Consider the following 19,363-nt stretch of genomic DNA (forward strand, 5'->3'; position numbering starts at 1 on the left):
CTGCAAGCTACATGTGAAGGAAAACCCGTGGTGCAGTGTGAAGACCTAAGAGTTGGAGGGCCAATGGTATGGAGTCTAGTCTGGGTCAGAAGACTGGAGAATCAGGTGCAGCACGGGCAGGACAGAATGATGCTCCAGCTCAAGGGGTCACCCAGGAGCAGAGCAAAGCCATCCCGCATCAGCCTTTTTGTTGTATTCAGGCCCTCAGCAGACTGTGTGACGTTCACCCACATCGGATTGGCTCGTCTGCTTTTCCCAGTCTCCCCAAGTCAAATATTTACCTTCTTCAGGAACACACTCACAGACACCACCAGAAAAAGTGTTTAATCAGACATCTGGGCGTCCCATGGCCTGACCAAGTTGACACATAAAATGAACCATCAGAACACACAAGTAATGTGATAAATGTCATGCCAACAGAGTAAACCAGAGAAAGAGGGATGAGGTATGCCAAAGGGAGGAGATGCCATCTTGAAGTAGGGTGGTCTGGGGGGCGTCCCACGGAGTTATGTAGGTTTGACCATCTGGCAATGGGAAACCAGTGAAGAATGGTGAGCAGAGAGTGATGTGATGAGACTTGCCTTCTCTGACTTCATAGTGGAAAACAGATGGGAGGATAAAGTAAGCACTGACCAGAGACCAATAGAAAGACTATTCCAAAGGGCCAGGAGAATAGACAGTGCATGAGCATGGACAGAAAGAAACCATTTCAAGAGCAATTAAGGAATACATATGACGGAAAGACTTAGTTGACAGTCCAAAATGGTTATAGGACAATGGAGGAATCTGGATGACAATGTCTGGTTTAGGCACTAGGCAGATGATGCCCTGGGTGGTGCATTCACAGGGCTGAGTAAAGGAGGTTGAGCCACCAGAAATGATAGACAGATTTTCCTGGGCCAACCTACCCAGATTCCCAAAGTGGACTTGTTTGGGCCTTTTAACCATTTAACCCAGCAATGACAGCAGCATATATTCTTTCTTGTCTTTGGACAATTTCCCTTCCTCTTGGTGTGTGAGATTATGGGCTTTGGCATCAACATTACTCAGATCTTGGCTTAGATCTCATCTCCCCAACTTTTTGTGATCTTTCAGTCAAGGTTGCCATATGGGCCTTCCTCTGCTTACCTGAAAATGGGGACGACAGTCATTATATGACCTGCTTGTTGGGAGAATGGAAGCACCCACTCCACGTGGAGGGAACTTGTTCAGAGTTGGCTCTGCCTCTGCTCCTCCCAGCCCTGCCCTCAGAGGAGTTCTGAGTTAGGGTCTGTAGGTCTGTTCAGAAGAAGAACCAGGACCAAGACTCAATGGGAGAGGCAGCCAATTTGTATGAGCGTGTGTGTGTGGATATAGCTGCCCTTCCATTGCTTTTCAAAACTGTCTTTGGGGCACATTTAATCTTCCTCTTTTACGATGCTTATTTTGTACAGTGACTTATCAAATGAAATCTAGGAAATCAGGACTTCCCTGAGGTCCAGGCTGGTTCAACATTCAGATAACTCTTCACCCATTCGTCCAAGGGTGTCTTCTGTGCCTGGGGACACTGTGAGTGGTGGAAGTTGCTTCCAGCCCAGTGGTCAAGGCAGAGTTTCAGAGCAGCAAGCCCAGAGCAGCGAGGGACTAGCTCATAGTCTATGTGTGTACACAGCCTAGCTGCTCACTCCCAAGAAATAACTTACATTTTTTTTCTTTAGTGTTTTCATATAGTTTAAATTGTTCAAATTCTTCCAAGTAGGGAGTGGACTCCCTTGTAAATCCTGTTGACACTTTAGTCTGTTCCATTTTATATTCATCTGAGCTGCTTTCTGGATTAATTGGAGGTATTTCACCAGTACTGTCTGCTCTTTTAAAATACCTTTAAAAATTTCCAAATTATCAAAAGTAAATATTTCCTGTTACCTCCTTCTTTTTACTCTGTTTTACCTGATGCATTTAAAATATTTCTTGTGTATTTGCCTTTTGGTTTACAATTTTTTTTAAGTGACCTTCCTTGGGAACATTCAAAGTTCAAAGTTATTTTATTTCAAAACAGCATTTTCTCACTTTTACCATTTGGGGTGGATAGTTCTTTGTTTTGGAGAACTGTCCTGTGTATTGTAGGATGTTTATTAACATCTCAGACCAGTTGTCTACCCTCCCCCCAGTAATGAAAATCAAAGCTGTCTTTAGCCTTTGCCAAATGTCTCCTGGGGTGGGAGTGGGGCAAAATCACTTATTTGAGCTCTACAGGTCTAAAGAAAGGTCTTTTCTGTTTATTCTAATGTTATCACTGATTTTTAAATCAAATTCCTAGAAGAAAACTTGAAGGCAGAGAACAAACTGAAAGAGTAAGAACTGCTTTGGCCTCACTTGATACATGTGGGTTTATTTACCTGCTAACGGAATATTTAGATCATATTATTAAACCATGACTTGTGTGTACTTACAGAACTCAGCAAAGCCATTGAGTACCTTTTAAGGTTTATTACAGAAAGACTGAATGGTTGATTATATAATATATTCCTTATCAAAATAGGAAGAAATGTACTCATCTGTACTCTGTCATGTTCAAGTAATGCCAGGAGGAAAAGTAAGCCTCTAGATTCCAAATGGAAAGGAATGGAAATATTTGATGCTTGCTCAGTTTTCATTAATGCACTTTGACTCCAAAAATGTAAATTTTAGTACTTGCATTTTCTTTCTCTCCTTTTCAGCAGAGATCTTTGATTTCTAATTAGAAAGGAATTATCCATATTTAGTTTTTGTGGATGAAATTGCCCCAATATTACCAGTAGAAGTCCCCCTATCAAAAGCCTGCTCTCCCTGAGTCGATCTTTATCTCTGAGAATCCAGCAGTCTAGCTACCCAGTGTAAAAGGTTGCTAAATTGGTTTTTAAAAATTATTTCTTTTAAGTAAAAACTTAACATATACCAGCTGCTAAGGGATTATAAAAGCTTTGTTTTTTTCAATAATTGGAAACCTTGTTTACAGAGGACTCACAATATTCTCTAAATGCCTTTGTGTTTCCTATGAAAGAACTTGTGTTTATCTAGGCAATGATAATCTGACTATAAAGAAAACTCATTTAAGGATTATACATCCTGGCTCTCACTATGCAGCTGTCACTCGACTGTTCTTTCAAGCTTTGCAAAATGCTGGGAATTCTTCCTTAAAATTAGAAGAATGCATTGGGAAATAAACCAGGTAGTTTGGAAATATATATAATTCTAAAGCAGAGAGAAATATTTAAGAGACCCCAAATACCACTACTTCCAGGCAAATTTATTCAAAATTCTCAGTTGCTAATGCGTGTGTGTGTGTGTGTGTGTGTGTGTATGCGTGCTCTGTGATGGTGCTAAGGATCATACCCAGGCCTCACACATGCTAGGCAAGCACTCTACCCCTGAGCTATATCTCAACCCTGTCCTTAGCTAATGTATTGATGGAATTCAGATCATTTGAAAGAGATTTTAAGGTGTTCTACCCTAGCAAAGAGAAGTTAAAATCATTCAGATAATCAAATATTTAGCTAAACTGTGGATTTTGAGTAATAGCTCAACATTGATTAGTGTCTACTGGAGAAGCAATGTAGCCCCATGGTTAAGGGTATCCTGTCTGGCTGGGCCCAGCCACTTACTACCTCTGTGGCCTCTAGCTAGCTATTTAGTGATTCTGTGTAAAAATAACAGCCCTCACTTACCTCATGGGGTTATTTGGAGACTTAAGAGAGATAATATACATGAAACCCTCAGGACAATTCTTGGCACAGAGTAGCCACTCAATCAATGTTGAACTATTACCACAGTGTTCCAAGTCTCAGAGTTTTTTACAGGCAATATCTCATCTAATCTCTGAAACAGCCTTATTAAAATAGCACATTTGAAAATTGAGGAAAATGATATGCAAAGAAGTTTAATAACCTACCCAGGGTCGCATAGCAGTTGGATTGACGCTGAGCAAGGACCTGCATCCACATTCTTTGCCTCATTCTGCAAACTTTTAATGAGCACCAACATCCTTTGCTCTCTGAACACTCACTATCTGAATATTTGCTATAATGACTAAAAGTTCTAGCCAAAAAATCCTATCCAAGTTAAAAGACTGCTATACCAAGTTCTCATGTGTGAGAACTCATGGCAGCTTCTCAGATTTTAATGTGCATGTGATGCCCCTTTGATGTGCAGATTCAAGCTCCATGGTGATGTCAATGCAGCTGGTCCCCAGGTCACACTTTGAGCAGCAGGGCATGGGACTGTGAGGGTGGGCTTCTTTTGTGGCTCAGTGTCCTCTAATTGGCCTTGAGTTTAAACATACTACACAATTTCTTTACCTTTTCCCTGAGGCATGAGTCCCCCAACATTTGTTTAGACCAGGCACCTGAGGGCACTCCCAACTCAGGTCCAATTAGAGAGTAACTTTCTAATCTTGGGCAACATTATTTCATTGTTTATTTTTATTATAGTATACCCTCAGTATTGAAGGATAATGAAATTCCCTTCTATTCTGCTGCACACTGAACATAAGCATACATACTCATTACTCCACTAAGTATTAAGTAATTAAGTAATCAGTTTTTAAATATTTTATACCATGCAAAAATCTATATGGTTAGATAGTTATTATAGCATTTTAGTGATATTTATAAAATTGATTTTGGGATGCTCGAAAATGGTTATTTTTTTCTCTGTGAAGTCATGGAATATAGGGCTATTGTTTGAAACTCGGCTGCCCAACACATTTTATAGGAATGTGTTAGGTTGAGATAATGAGTCTGCCTCTGCACACTCTGGGCCAGACATAGGAGACATCCTGAGAACATAATGACGATGCAAAACAAAACTGATGTCTCAGAAAACTCACAGAAAGTGGGTGCAGTGGTGAGTGTCTGTAGTTCTGACCACTCAGGAGGCTGAAGCAGGAGGATCACTTGAGCCCAAGAGAACAAGGTCAACCTGGGCAACACAGAGACCTGTTCTCAAAAACAAAACAAAAACTTTACAGAGTAGTTAGAGAAGAAATGGGCAATCATATATTTAAAAATCAGTGAGGTGGTGTTTTCTAATGGAAACAGGTAAAAGCAATTCTGAGAACACAGGGAAGAATGCACTGGCTCTTCCTTTGACACAAAGGGGATCTTTTCTGGATACCAGAAGCTGGTATTCATTGAACACCTCTGTGTGCCAGGCACTGTTGCAGAACATGCTATACTTACTTAACTATTACAACAACACAATGAATTTTATTAACAGTCCTGTTTTAAAGGTGAGGGAACTGAGAGAGGGAGAGAGGAAAATAATAACCTGCTTAAAGACATGTAGATTGGGCGTTAATACTAGGAGTTTGAGTCCAGACCCTGCTCCTCAACCATCATGCCCTCTGCCCTTCTGAAAGAGAATTCAGGACCTTAAAACAAGAACATATGAAAAATGATGGATGTATTGGGGTGACTACACATATGAACTGCAGTTAATTCAGTTCAGTTGGGGTCTAGGATGGACCATGGGGCGGGGATGCCAGAGCTGGAAGCCGGGACATCTGTGTTGGATTCACATGCATGGAACATATGTGTGAATTGTATGGACAGGATTGGACAGGACCCAGATCATCCTAAGCAGTCATGGTGTTGGCAAATAACTTTTTTGAGATGTGACAATAAATTCATGAAGTAGATCTTATTATAACATACACAGTCACTCTTAAGTGTCCTCATTATATTGTACCAGGATCCCCCATCAGATATCAAAGTCCACATGCTCAAATCCCTTATATAAAATGGCATAGAATTGGCACATCATCTGCAGACAGCCTCCCAAACACTTTAAATCATATCTACATTACTTATAGCACCTAATACTATGCCCACTTCTCTTTTCATTCATATGGACTCAGCATAGCACTTGGCATGCAGAAAATCCATGTTTTGCTTTTTGAAACTTTCTGGATTTTTTTCCCCAAAATATTCCAATTGATTGAATCTGGGGATGAGTAACTCAAGGATATGGAAGGTCGACTGTGATACCTGAGCATGATACCCTTCTGGCAGTCAGGTTGGAAAGCTTTCTTTTATTTCCACCAAATTCCCATTGCTCAGAGAGTATTAGGAATTGCTCTTGAAAATACCCTCAGAACAAGTCACAGTGAAAATCTTATCTTGTGAACATGCCTTATTTTTGTCTCAAATGAATTCCTAATGTGATCACTCACCCCACTTATGGGAATGCCTCTGAATAACTTAGGCCTGTTTGCTAAAATAACATCCTTTATCAAACCCATTCTCAAAAACCAAATATATATAGATTCTCTATATTAGTAATTCTGACTTTATTATATGCTTTGAAATCATGTAGGGGGATCTGATTAAATAACACACCACATTCCCACCCTCAGCAGGCTCAGCTGGCCCAAAGTGGGGACCAAGAATCTGCAATGTTAAACAAGTATGCCAAAATTTCTGTTTGGAATGACCAGACAACTTTGAGAAGTGCAGCTGAAAGAACGTTCAAGAAAAGCAATAGTGCATTCGAGGCAATTCCGAGCATGATTTAACCAACAGGGACAATCAGGCATGTACTGCCTGCTTTGATGCACTAGTTTCCTGTAGATGATGCTTTTTTAGAATAAAATGCTCAGTTATATTTTTAAAAAGAATAAGTCAGAAAGTCTTGCCCGCGTTCCGCGCCGGCCTTGGAAATAGGGTTCCCCTTGGTGGAGGGGGCTGGCTATGGAATAGAAGCTAGGAAAAATAGAATGATGAGAAAAACCACAGGACACAGAAAATATTTTCAGAAAGCAGGGGCAGGAAAGGCTAGCTGATCATATGGATAGAGCTTCTATACCCTGGCAAAATGGAGCCAGCACTTGCTTTATTTATATTGGGACATCAAAGGCAGAGAGAAGGTTTCAAGGGTGGAGTCTTGCTTGTGTTGTCTTGCAATCAGTAAGTTGATTGACATCTCAGCAGCTCACACCCATCTCAGGTGCTATGTGGGTCACAGCAGAGCAGAAAAGAGATTCACATTGTCCTTGGGCAATTAACCAGAGGCATTGTCCACTGGCCATTCCCAGACACCAGATGTCTCTATCCATGAGGCTTCCATGTGTGGTGACCCATATGCATCCCATGGACGGCTCATGACAAGAGAGGGCACAATGGCACATGCCTGTAATCCCAGAGACTCCGGAGGCTGAGGCAGGAGTATTGCAGGTTTGAGGCCAGCCTCGGCAACTTAGCAAGACCCTGTCTCAAAATAAAAAATAAAAAGGGCTGGGAGTGGTAAAGTGCCCCTGGGTTCAATCCCCAGAACCAAAAGAAAAAAAAAAAAGTCAGCCTCCATTCTGCCTGATCATATCCTGTTTACTAGATGCCCTGTTCCTTGAGAAGGATCCATTCCATGTCTTTGCTCACTCAAGTCAACCTGGACTTGGTCATTTTTTTTTTTTTTTGGTGGGGTTGGTCCCAGGAATTGAACTCAGTGGCACTCAACCACTGAGCCACATCCCCAGTCCAAAAATGGATATTTATATTTAAAGACAGGGTCTCACTGACTTGCTTAATGCCTCACTTTTGCTGAGGCTGACTTGGAACTCTCAATCCTCCTGCCTTAGTTTCCTAAGCCCCTGGGATTACAGGTGTACACCAGTGTGCCCAGCTGGACTTGGCCTTCCTTAAGGAGGGATGTCCTCTGTGAACCAGGAAAATCATCTTAGGACAGCATTAGAGGATCTAGTAATTTGTCTGCAAATTATTACTTTTCCCCCTTTTCTTAAAAAGGTGGGTTTCTCCCACTCCTTGCAGTTGGCTCACTAATTTCCAAGAGCAGGCAGGCAGAGCTGACATCCATCAGTCTTATGAAGTGGCTCAGCTCACAAAGGTGGCTCCAGCTGCTGTAATAGGATAGTCACAGGGGCCAGGAAGCTCCAGAATCAGCCTTTATTCATGTCATGATACACTACGTTTATTGCACCTTCCTGAATCTGTCCTTTCCTAAGGTAGTCCTTCATTTTGTATCAAGTCACTGGATTTTAACCAACATGATTCTCAATGAGAATGTAAGAATTCTAGGTTGACTGACTTCTTATCACACTGTCCTCATGGTGAGTCTCTCACCCTCACTGAAGAGACTCCTACACACCCAGGAGCTGAAATTCAGTGCTACAGCTTCTTTCTTAAAAAAACAAATCCAAGTCTCACAGGATGGCCCTGAATCCCATACAGAGCTGGGCCCCTGGAGTGAGCGGGTGGGTCTCTGTAACACTACTGGGTCAGAGTGCAAGGTTGCCAGTCTCTCCAGACAGGTCCCTTGGCTCTGAGAGACAAGGGTGGGGATGTGGCTCAGAGCCCTGTGGATTTAGTCTGAATGCAGGAGTTCATTGTGGATGTTCTATGATTTGGAGGGTGATAGCACTTAAAAATTAAACACTTGACAGGTTTAAAGCTCAGTGCAGTGTAGGAGAGACTATATTTAGATTCCTGTGAGCAAAATATTTAGAAAAAGAAAGAAGTGTTTATTCATTTTTTTTTATCCCAGCCCTTCTTTTTCCTCTCTCTTTAATATGAACTATATTTTCTGTAAGGACTGCAGAGACAACAAAGTGAAAAGAGATTCAATCAGATTGCTGTCAAAACAACTTCCACCAGTGGGAGCAGTGGTCAGAGCGCTGACCGCATCTTCCATCTCTTCCTGCTCTCTTCCTGTGTAGGTCCTGCCAAATTCAGAAAGGAAACCATGCTTCCTAGTTAAATTTGAATTTCAGGTAAAGGAAGCATAATATTGTAATATTTGCCTTCAGCAATATTTGGGATCTCTTTTCTGGCCTTGTTCCACCTGTACCCTGTACCATGCATGCCACGTGATGCTCTTCTTTTATATTATAGTGAATTTTTTTACACAGAGGATTTGACCTTCAATTGGATCAAAGTCTCCTCTGGGCAGGATCTTACTTGGAAGACCTTGAGGCACCATGACTGTTGACTGCCCTCTTTGGGGACCTGTGTTAGATTCCTCCTTGTGTCTCCTTTTGACTGCAAATGCTGGACACCCTGCACTCCGTGTAGCTGTCCTCCCTGCATCTGCAAGGTCGTCACTTCAGGAACAGTGACAGGGCTGAGCACAGAGCCCTGAACCTAATGAGTGTGCTGTATATTTTTATGATTGATGAAAGAACTGAAAGCAATTTGTTGTCTTGTTAAAAGTCAATTAAATTCGACATTTGCTAATCACTTACCTGCATGTCAGGAGTTAGTAGTAGGCTCTGTCTACCATGTATTATGGGAAGTTAGATTAATTACTCCTTCCCTTTTGGAAAAATGAGAGGGTAGAGGAAGGGAGCAGAGTGGGGAGCTACCTCTGGATTTTGGGAATTTGTGTTATGGCTTATCTAAGAAGATGGGAATAAAAAATTATCTTTCAATAGAGGGAATCATTTCAAATTTTGGAATACTACCTCTCCAAGAATGGAGAGAGATTTTGCCATTATATATTGTCCACTTCCATCAGGTTTTCTAGTTCTAAATTGTTTCTGTGGCCAGGTGTAGTGGAGCATGCCTGTAATCCCAGAAACTCCCAAGGCTGAGGCAGGAGGATTTCAAGTTCAAGGCCAGCCACAGCAACCTAGGAAGGTCCTAAGCTACTTAGAAAGACCCTGTTTCAAAACAAAATATATAAAAGGGCTGGGGATGTGGCTAGTGGTAAAGTACCCCTGAGTGAAATCCCCAGTACCAAAAAAAATGTTTCTGGGGCACATGGATGTTGCAATCACATATCAATGATATCATAAAAATAAAAAAGAACTTTGAAAGCCAGTGGAATAATATAAATGACCAAATGTCCAACTCACATTAAAAAGCTTGCTAGTATGTAGAGTAATTATACACGTCATTTACAGAAAGGCCATCAGATAATACGGTGCCTTTGCACACACTTTGTGCTTCAGTTAATGATGTTATTTAAATTCCTTCATGAAGACATGAAGCAGGCTTCAAACCTTGAAGATCAGGAGTTATGAATGCCCCTCTTGGTTGAGTGCTTTTCAGGTATAAAATGCACAGAAGAGTGAACACATATTTAGAGGTGTCTAGATGATTAGTTTAGTGCCAGCTAGGATTGTCCTAGGCAGAATTGTAATCATGGTCCTCAGAGCCTCACCTCCCCTTTTTGCTTCTCCTTGGTCTGTGGCATCCTGCTGCCTACTCAGATCCTCTGCATCCTTTGGAGGATGGAGGTAGACCAAAAAACTGCCCAGCACTTGAAATATCACCACTGCGCCTGTTCATGAGTCCTGCTGAGAAAACAGCCCATTTGATTGTAACTGGAAATAACTGTAGACAAAATAGCTGCCAGGCCCATACTCAACTCCAATGAATAAACATAAACCTGCTGTCATATGTACAACCATCAATAAAAATCCAAAACTTAATGTGGTTCAACTACATTTCCATTGTTCCTGGAGTTAGAGTAGAGTAAAAGCCAAACATGAGAATTCATGTCAATTTTTCACCAACTCCAACACTACAACATAGGAAAGTACCTATGAACGGGGATTACCCATATATGGGTCAAAATTCAATATGATAACCCCATGACTAAAGCCGTGATCAAAAAGTCTTTTCTGGAAGTTTGATATTTTTAAAGATGTGAATCTTCTCCTCTGTATCCTGTACCTCTGGTATCAAAGGAATTTCAGCTTATTAGCCATTTGTTAAAAAAATGAGAATGTTGGAATATTGATGTTATTTGGAAAGAGACCAAATTAAGCTTCTTTACTTTTTAATCCAGGTGAATTCCTTGTTTTTTTAAAATAAATGCATAACAAAACAATTATATAAAGATTGAAATAAATGAAGTTTTATTCATGATAGAAATATTTGTTTTGCCTGTTAAGATGAAACCTTATAATATCTTTATAAATTCCTTAATATTAAGAAAACATCACTCTTTCCTCTGAAAATTCTTTTATTGGTGATTACGTTTGGGAAGGAAATGAGCCTAATGAGTAGAGAAATGTAATAAATCTGGATCATTCCTACCCCAAGATAGTGGAATGTGTTGATTAACTCCGTAGCTTCGTGGATTTCTGATTTGGGGAATAAAATCTGTAACAAAATTACTTCTGGGACTCCCATTCTGTTTATTTGAATAGCATTTTTATCTAGCTGATTTGAATTCAAATACATTATTAATATTTTTCTTCTTTTTAATATAGGTGGAAAACAGACCAAAATATTATGGAAGAGAGTATGTATCATACTATTCTTTGTTTTAATAATTTAATAAGTAGTCGCTTCATGTGTCTTTTAAATATTAAATATTAAAAATTCTCTAATATATGATCTTCATCACATGTCCATTGTGCATGAGTTTCATAATAAGAATAAATGCAATCAGACTCCTTTGTATTGAATCTTCTTTATAACACTCAGGTACTTGGTTTCCATTAAGGTGGGAGGGAAAGCGTCTCACACTGCCATTCTCTCCACAAAAGCAGCTTTCGAGTGCCTGGCGAGTACTTGAAATGTAAGGCAGCATTTTTCATAATTGAGGCTCTCTGTTAAGGTTTTATTTCACTGTCTACCTGGATACAATATAAACATTTGGGGTGTCAAAGACCCTACACTGCAGCTGAATTCTTTGCTTTTATGTCCCTTATGAATGCAGTGGTCAGAAAAGGCACCCCATTTCCCTGCAGGCTCATAAAAACCAAAGTAGTGATTTCTCCCCACTTGGATTTATTAATCAGATTGCCTCAACACCATCATTTTTCTCCATCCCTTTTTTTTTCCTTTTTTATTCTAACTCTTGTTTCACTTTCTCGGAAACAAATATGCAAACAAATTTGTAGAAGAAGCAAAGCCAGTATGCATGACCATAAAAATAATTTGCAGTCTAGGACTGTGACATGTCAAATACCTAATAGGGAGAGGGTGTTGGGGAGAAAAGATGCACGGGTTACTTTTCTTCCCATGTTCAACTTGGAGGCGTGATGAAGTGAGGTTTCTTTCAAGTCCACCTCCCAAGCTCTCGAAGCCTATCCAAGACCTTTTCCCTGTTATTTCCCCATCTATCAAAGCCTCATCTTCATGATTAATGACCCTATTAGTGACCCCAGCCCAATGTTCCTTCCTAATTGCCACAGCTGCATTTCAGAACTTTCTTTGCCAAGCTTTGGGAATTAGGCCAGCCTCTCCCCAAATACCTGCTCAGGAACACACATCCACCCCTACGTCCCTAACATCTAGTCTACATTGTAGCATGACTATCTTTCTCAATATAGGGATTTGTGTTTTGCTTGAAAATAGAACAATTGATTTTAAGAAGGAGAAAATGAAACCCTACCATGCACAATTTTGCACATGAATTCCAAAAGGTACTCAATTGGGCATTTTCTTTTTTGCATCAAAGTTTGGTTGAATAACCCTTTAGTTCTCATGTTCAACCCCAAGTACATTAAAATCTATAAAGAGAGGAGACCAAAGAACCATTTCCTTAACCACAAAAAGGAACATTTTGTATTAGAGGAGAATTAACCTAAAACCTTCAGATTCTTTGCTTGTTTTTTTTTTCCTCTTATCTTCCACTCAGAAATTAATAGATGTTGTATTCAGGAAATGCCCGTGCATATCTCTTGTGAATGACTCACAAGAAATTCTTAACAATGGATACTTTTAGGGAAAGAGAATCCTCGCTTCAGTCCTGCTAAAAATTTTATTTCTTTTGTACATTTCAACACTTGTGCCTTTCAACATTTGAATGTTTAAATTTTCCAACTATGCACAGGTATTACTTTTGTTTTTAAAAATTCAGTACGTTAATACTTTGGAAAAATTAAAACGATAGGAAAATAGACAGTAGAAAAACACCCAGAGCCCCATGACAAAAGAGAATCATTGTTCCCCTTTTCCCTTCATCTCTTTCTTTCTGGTCTATAGAACAATGTCCATACATTGCAGATACTTGGGCTTTTTGAAACCATGCATAAAGGGGACAATGAGCCACAGAGTGGATTTTCAGGGACACAACACAGTCATTTTCTCCTTTTGAACGATTGGATTTAACTCAGTTCTTGACAGTGTTCGTCTGCTGCTGGTGATCACTTAAGCTTGTCCATCCAGGGGAGTTAAAATGTAGCTGCTTTCACATGAACTGCCAACTCCAGACCCTCTTCTTCCCTTTCTCCTGCCCTCCTCCCCGAGGGCAGGATGCCAGGTCCCTGTGCCCCACTCTGTGTGTGCCTCATTCTATTGTGGTCACCTCTGTCCTGCCTTAGGTGTATCCTGGACTTCCCAACCTCAAACCTTCTGACACCAGCTTTTTGACCTTTCTGATTATTTTGTAGGAAACTTTCCAATGTCCCCTGCCTGTCCCTATCCATCTTCCTCCCACCTCTGTCTTCCCATCCCCTGTCTCTCTCACCTATGAGGCCACCCTCAGATCTCTTGGCCCCTGTTCACCCCTCACAGGCAGCTTCACCACAAGCTTTGCAGGGTCCAGTGGGCCTCCTTCACAATAAAAGTCCCAAACACCTCTGCTCTGGGATCCCCATTAATCTGACCTGCCAGCTCCATTTCCATCCATACTGTGCAGGGCCTGCCTAGACCCCCATGAGCCTGGCTCTGTAAAAATTTCCGCCTCTCCCCACCTCAAGACTAGGGACATTGGTCTCCTTTTGGGCAGGTGGGTCCCTCTTAATGTCACAGCACTTTCATCCTCAGTCCAGAAAAACACTGCTCCCAGACCTCCAGGCTCTGACTCTTGAGATTTAAAAGCAGGATTTAGGAAGCCAGGAAACCCCTTTCCCCCAAGTTATCACTGCATTAGACATAAGAGCCACTTTGGGAACTTAGAGCCGTAGCCTCCTCTGGCCTTGCTCCCCAGGACAAAGGTGTAAACTTAGAAGGTCTACTTTGAAAGAATAGAGGCAATTAGTAAATGTATACTGTGGCAGGCATCCCCTCACCACCACCACCAAAAAAAAAAAAAAAAAAATNCCTGGGTTCAATCCCCAACACCCACCCCCAAAAAAAAAAAAAAAAAAATGCTGTCCTACTACATTGTCCTGTTACTTGATCTTTGCATTTCTGGGGGAGTAGAAACAAAACGTGTCTAGCTGACTTTCCCTTTCCCCTCTCTCCCTTCCAAGAATGTAAGGATGATTTTCTTGGTTCTCTGATTTATTCCTCAATTCTCCAAGATTAGTTAATCCTAGAAAGAGATGTTGGTCCCTCTCCCAGGAGCCTGGAGTCCCTGGGCCTTGTTCTTACCCCTCACCCCAGCCCACCTTCCTCTATTTTATCCCTATTCCATCCAAGGAATAGGGGTGAACAGTCTTCTCTGCTTATAGGCAGCAGGGAAAGGGTCTGGTGCCTGAGCCAACTCCTACTTCACGCCCCCCAACCTCACCCCCACTCCCTGACTGCTGTTCATTCTCAGACAATAGCCTCCAAGGTCCACGCAGTCATTGACCAAACCCCCAATCCTCCTGGATAACCCACATTTTCTACATGCGTTTTTATTATTTTTTTAAATGGTAGAAAAAGAAGATAAATGTTACCTTAAAAAAACGGTACATTTTCCAAACACATCCCTAAGCGATTTACTCTCAAAATGCAAAGGACCAAAGGACTGGAAGGATGTTGATTATAGCCAGCACATCTTTCCAGAGAATAAGCTTCTAGAATTAACAATGCCCAGCACCTGAAGCAAGCAGGTTGCTAATCAATAAGTGTTCATTTGCAATGAGGATAACACATAGTTCTCTGTGTTTGAGCTGAGAGCTAAATTGGTAATTGCTCTTTTGTTATTCCCCATGGTTAAAAAGAGAGCTCTAACCTGGCTTTTTGTTTCAACTTTTAGTTTCAGCTTATGATCAAAGACTATAGCAGAAAGCCAGGTGGACTGGCTGCCCTTCCTTGCTTGCCTCCTTGAATACTTATTACCTGTTTGAGGCAGGCTGGGGGTGAGTCCTAGTGGGTCTTCCAGATGTGCACTAGCCACGCCCCTCTCCATCCAGTGGGAGTTGTAGATTCTGGGTGGCCTTTCACATCCTTTTTAGCTTAACTCTGGGTCTCTACTTAGCACTTTGTGGTCTTGTTCCCCCAGGTTTCACGGAATCATCTCCCGGGAGCAGGCAGATGAGCTCCTCGGAGGCGTGGAGGGTGCCTACATCCTCCGAGAGAGCCAGCGGCAGCCAGGATGCTACACGTTGGCTCTAAGGTGAGCTGTGCTTCACTCATTGTTCATGGCTTCCTAAGTGGTTTTACTTATGCTTTTCCCATTTTTAAAAATTCTGGTAAAATATGCATGACATAGAATTGATCACTCACCATTTTTACTCTTTATAAGACTACATTTCAGTAGCATTAAGTACTTTCTCAACATTGTTCAACCAAATCCCCACCATCCATTTCCAGGATTTTTCTGTTATCCCAAACAGAATTTCAGTTCCCATAGACAGTCACTCCCTCTCTACCATTTACTTTTTATTTTTACTTTGTTACAAAGCAACAGTGATATATCAAAGGAATTTGTGTAAATTTTCTTGGCCACAGATGTTATCGAATTATCAGGTGTGAACACAGGGGCTCTGTTTATGGTCACAGAGCACCCTAGAGAATTATCTGGAAAATTAGTGTTCCTACAGCTACTTCTACCTGAGACATTGAGCTAGTTGACAGAGCAAGGTCTCAGTTCCCAGCAGCCCTTGTCCAACCATGTGCAGGCCTGATAAGACCTGCTGGGTCTTGTTTGTACACAGGGCTGTCTCAGGGATCACCTTGACCCCAAAAGTCATCATGAGGCAGTCCCGAAACTGCATGCCAACACACCAGCAGAGCAGGGTTCTCCTGAGCTTTTACATTATTAGTTTTGAAAGACAATATTTATTTATTGCCTCTCCATAACTTGATCAAATATTTTATCCATTTAATCCTCACCACAATCCTGGTGAGGTTTGGGGGAGGTGTCTAATTCCAGAATCAGATTGTCTTCCATAAGTTCACTATGAACTCTTTGGGATTGGAAGGCCTTTCTCATAGAAGGAATGGGAGCAGTGGACATACATCCCAGGCCAGTCCACAAATGGGTGTGTATTCGGGGCACCACCTCAATATTCGTGGCCTTGGAAAGAAACTATCCAAGTCGCAACTGGGCATGTCTAGAACACATCGAAGTGAGGTGATGGTGAAGAGAACTTTAAAAGCTATCAGGTTGCTCTAGGTATGCCATGTACTTTCCCATCTTCCAGCACCTGAACAGCAAGAGCTGGCAGTCCCCGTGGGGAACCCAGCAGGAGCTGTGAGATGAAGGATTAGGTCCTTAAGGAACAGCCAGGGATAAAGGCAGGGGACCCCATAGGTAAGGTTGCTGGGATGCCAGTGATGGTTGTACTCTAAGCTCACCTCTGGTATCTCTCTTCTCCTGCACTAACTGTGGGCGCTGTGCTGGTGGTGGTCAAAGATGTAATAATAAGTGAACATCAGGGTGAGTGGTGGTGGCATTGCTTGCAGAGGTAATTGCCAATTCCCATTAAAGTATTCTATAGGTAAGATATCTGTAAATTAGGTGCCACCCTTGACTTTTACAGATGAGAATGCTCTGACTTAATGGCCTGTGTGACTTATAGAAAAAGTGACCCCAAATGACTATGTGGGGTTAAATCCAACCTCCACCTCACCCCAGACATGAAAGAAACCTCCAGCCAGTAACCCCAACTTTTCAGGCCTCAGTCACCTCTGCTGTCAAGTAGGGACAGAAACTGAACCCACCTGGAAGGGTCTCTGAGATCATTAAATGTGAAGTGCTTAGGCCTGTGCTGAGGCTGTTGTCACTGTTCCTCACTGTTCCTGTTCTCTCACTGCTGTGATCCCTTGTTCTCTTGGGGCAGGTTTGGAAACCAGACCTTAAACTACCGGCTCTTCCATGATGGGAAGCACTTTGTGGGTGAGAAGAGGTTCGAGTCCATTCATGACCTGGTGACGGATGGCCTAATAACGCTGTACATAGAAACAAAAGCTGCCGAATACATTTCCAAGATGACCACAAATCCCATCTACGAACACATCGGGTACGCCACTCTACTCAGAGAAAAGGTGTCCAGAAGGCTGAGCAGGTCTAAAAATGAATCAAGAAAAACGAACGTCATGAATGAAGAGCACACACCAGTAGAAAAGGTGAGCTGTGTGTGAAAGAAGCAGCCTTTCTGTTCTTGGTTTGTGCTGAATAAGAAAGTGGTTAATGTTAGATGTGATTTGCCAAAATGTTGGAGGAGACCCAGCTCCACCCAAAGAACTCTAGAATTCTTGCTCCAAAGGGACCTTAGAAATCTTCCAGCTCAACCTCCTCATTTTCCAGGTGAGGAAACAGAGGTCCAGAAATGTTAAATGATTTGCTCACACACATACAGTCAGAGCCAGGACTTGACACACAATTGTTTTTTAACTTATTTGGAGTTTGAAAGTAAAAAATAATGTTTAATGGTGAACCATCAGGATGAAACATATTTCTAGTTGCCATTTGAGATATCACTGGTTCCATCTCTAGCTCTGCCCAGCAAGCCAAATGCATAGTTGTGTTTGCCTCTCTTAGGGCTGGATGACCATCCATGAGCCTTGAGTTGAGGGTGTAGCTCCGTGGTAGAGCATTTGACTAGCATAAGTGAGGCTCTGGATTCATTCCCTAAAACTGCAAAACAAAAAATGCCAACCAATACTGGCCCATTAGCAGTCACAATAGCTATCCCTGGGAGGCTTAGAAAGACAGGCTGTCCCCCACTGCAGATGAGCATTATCATGCTCAGCTAGGGATTGGAAAAGCCCTGAGTGGGTGACAGTGTGAACTGAGAGTGTCATAGCAGGACATGGTGGAGGTCTGACTTTCATCCTCAGTAAGTTGCTGTTTGAAAGACATTGCCACAGTTTGCTTGCAGATTCTTGGGATGTGCCCCTTTGGGGACCATCTGCTTTGACTGAATGAAAGTGTCAGCCAGCCACACCGTCACCCCCACTGAGTCTGTGCTGAGCCCTGCTACAGCAAGGTAGGACTGGTACAGAGATAAATAAGCTAGGCAAAATGGCGAGCACTGCTCCTTCTGGTGGTTGCTAATTGTTAATTAAACCAGAACTGGCCCCCTGTTGTCCAGGGTTGGTGGAAGGTAAAGAAACCTCAGGTTGACTGACTGGGCATCTGCATCATCCTTGGAGATTCACCAGAAAGCCCTGAGATGGAGAGGGCAGAGGGAGGCAGCGGTGGACCTGTTGGCAGAGAGGGATGCTGTTAATTGATTTGCTAATTGCGCTTCAGAAGAGAGCCTTCCCCAGAATCACATCAGCCGAGCAGCTGGCCCATGAAAAAATAATTTGCCATTTTCTTTTTATAACCCCAGTGTCTCCACAGCACCTGTGTATTCTTTAGTAAAAAAAAAAAAAAAAAAAAAAAAAAGATCTGGGAAATTGTAGCATTGCTGATTGTTTGCATTTTAACCAGAGAGAGGAGAAACTTGAGTCCCCAACTTTCTGAGTTTGTTCTGGTACAGACAAGAGCCATTCGTTAGTCTGTCTGCAAAATCTGTTCAAAAGCAATTTCGAATAGAAAATCTGGAAGCTGACCTTCCTGGCCATGACAAAGCAGAAGATGAATTATAAAATAAATCTCTGAAGTGGTGTTTATATTTCTGAATCAGAGAGCAGTGCCACCAGGAAAAGCAATCTATTACAAATGGCAGGTTGTGCAACAGAACCCGTCAAGGAAAAGAGGTGGGGAGAGAGGCCACCCCTTCCATGTTGGGGATAGAAGCTTAGATCCTGGATGTTGGAACTGATCTTTCTAGATCATTGTCCTCCCCTGAGAGGAGCGTTTGCTCCATAGAAGCTGATATTTCTGATACTGCTATTGTGAAATTAGTACCACGAAACATACTCTTTTCTATAGATGTTTTGTCTTTATTTTTAAAAAGTGGAGGAGATGAATAATCAGATTCATAATCGTGTTGAATAAGTTATTCAGTATACTTTCATCTTTGGGGAAAATAAAGGCGAATAAAGAAAATATGGAAAGAAGAAGTTCAAGTTCAGCAAGTGCTTTGATGGACAGGTGCCATCAGTGTGGATTTTCTTGGACACTAATGATGTGATATCTGGCTTTCCTGGGGAATACTCTGGACACTGGGTCTGGTCACTTGCTGGCAGCCACTCATTTTGTTAGTAGTTTGTTAAGTAACTTGGTAGAAATCCCATCTGTTTCTCTCTGACTGGTATTGACAAGTGGAATTATTAGAAGTCCCAGTCTTGCCAGAAATTGTGTGTCCCTTAAGGGAAGGTCAATGGCTTGTTGCCGTGAAGGCAGGGACTAGAGAAGAGCTACTGGAAACTTGAATGGATTGACTGGGAAG

General features: G+C 41.9%; 1 protein-coding gene across 2 annotated transcripts in view; it reads left to right on the forward strand.

Moving 5' to 3' along the window:
• Chn2 (chimerin 2) overlaps positions 1–19,363 on the forward strand; it is a 301,879-nt gene that overhangs the window by 176,723 nt on the left and 105,793 nt on the right. For both annotated transcript variants that reach the window (XM_048786398.1, XM_015490179.2), the window contains 3 exons: positions 11,186–11,217; positions 15,079–15,192; positions 16,862–17,147. In XM_048786398.1, the coding sequence (XP_048642355.1) occupies positions 11,186–11,217; positions 15,079–15,192; positions 16,862–17,147 (432 nt within the window). The remainder of the gene's footprint in view (positions 1–11,185; positions 11,218–15,078; positions 15,193–16,861; positions 17,148–19,363) is intronic.

This window comes from Marmota marmota, unplaced genomic scaffold (assembly GCF_001458135.2).
Source record: "Marmota marmota marmota unplaced genomic scaffold, marMar, whole genome shotgun sequence".
In the NCBI taxonomy this organism is placed as follows: Eukaryota; Metazoa; Chordata; class Mammalia; order Rodentia; family Sciuridae; genus Marmota; species Marmota marmota.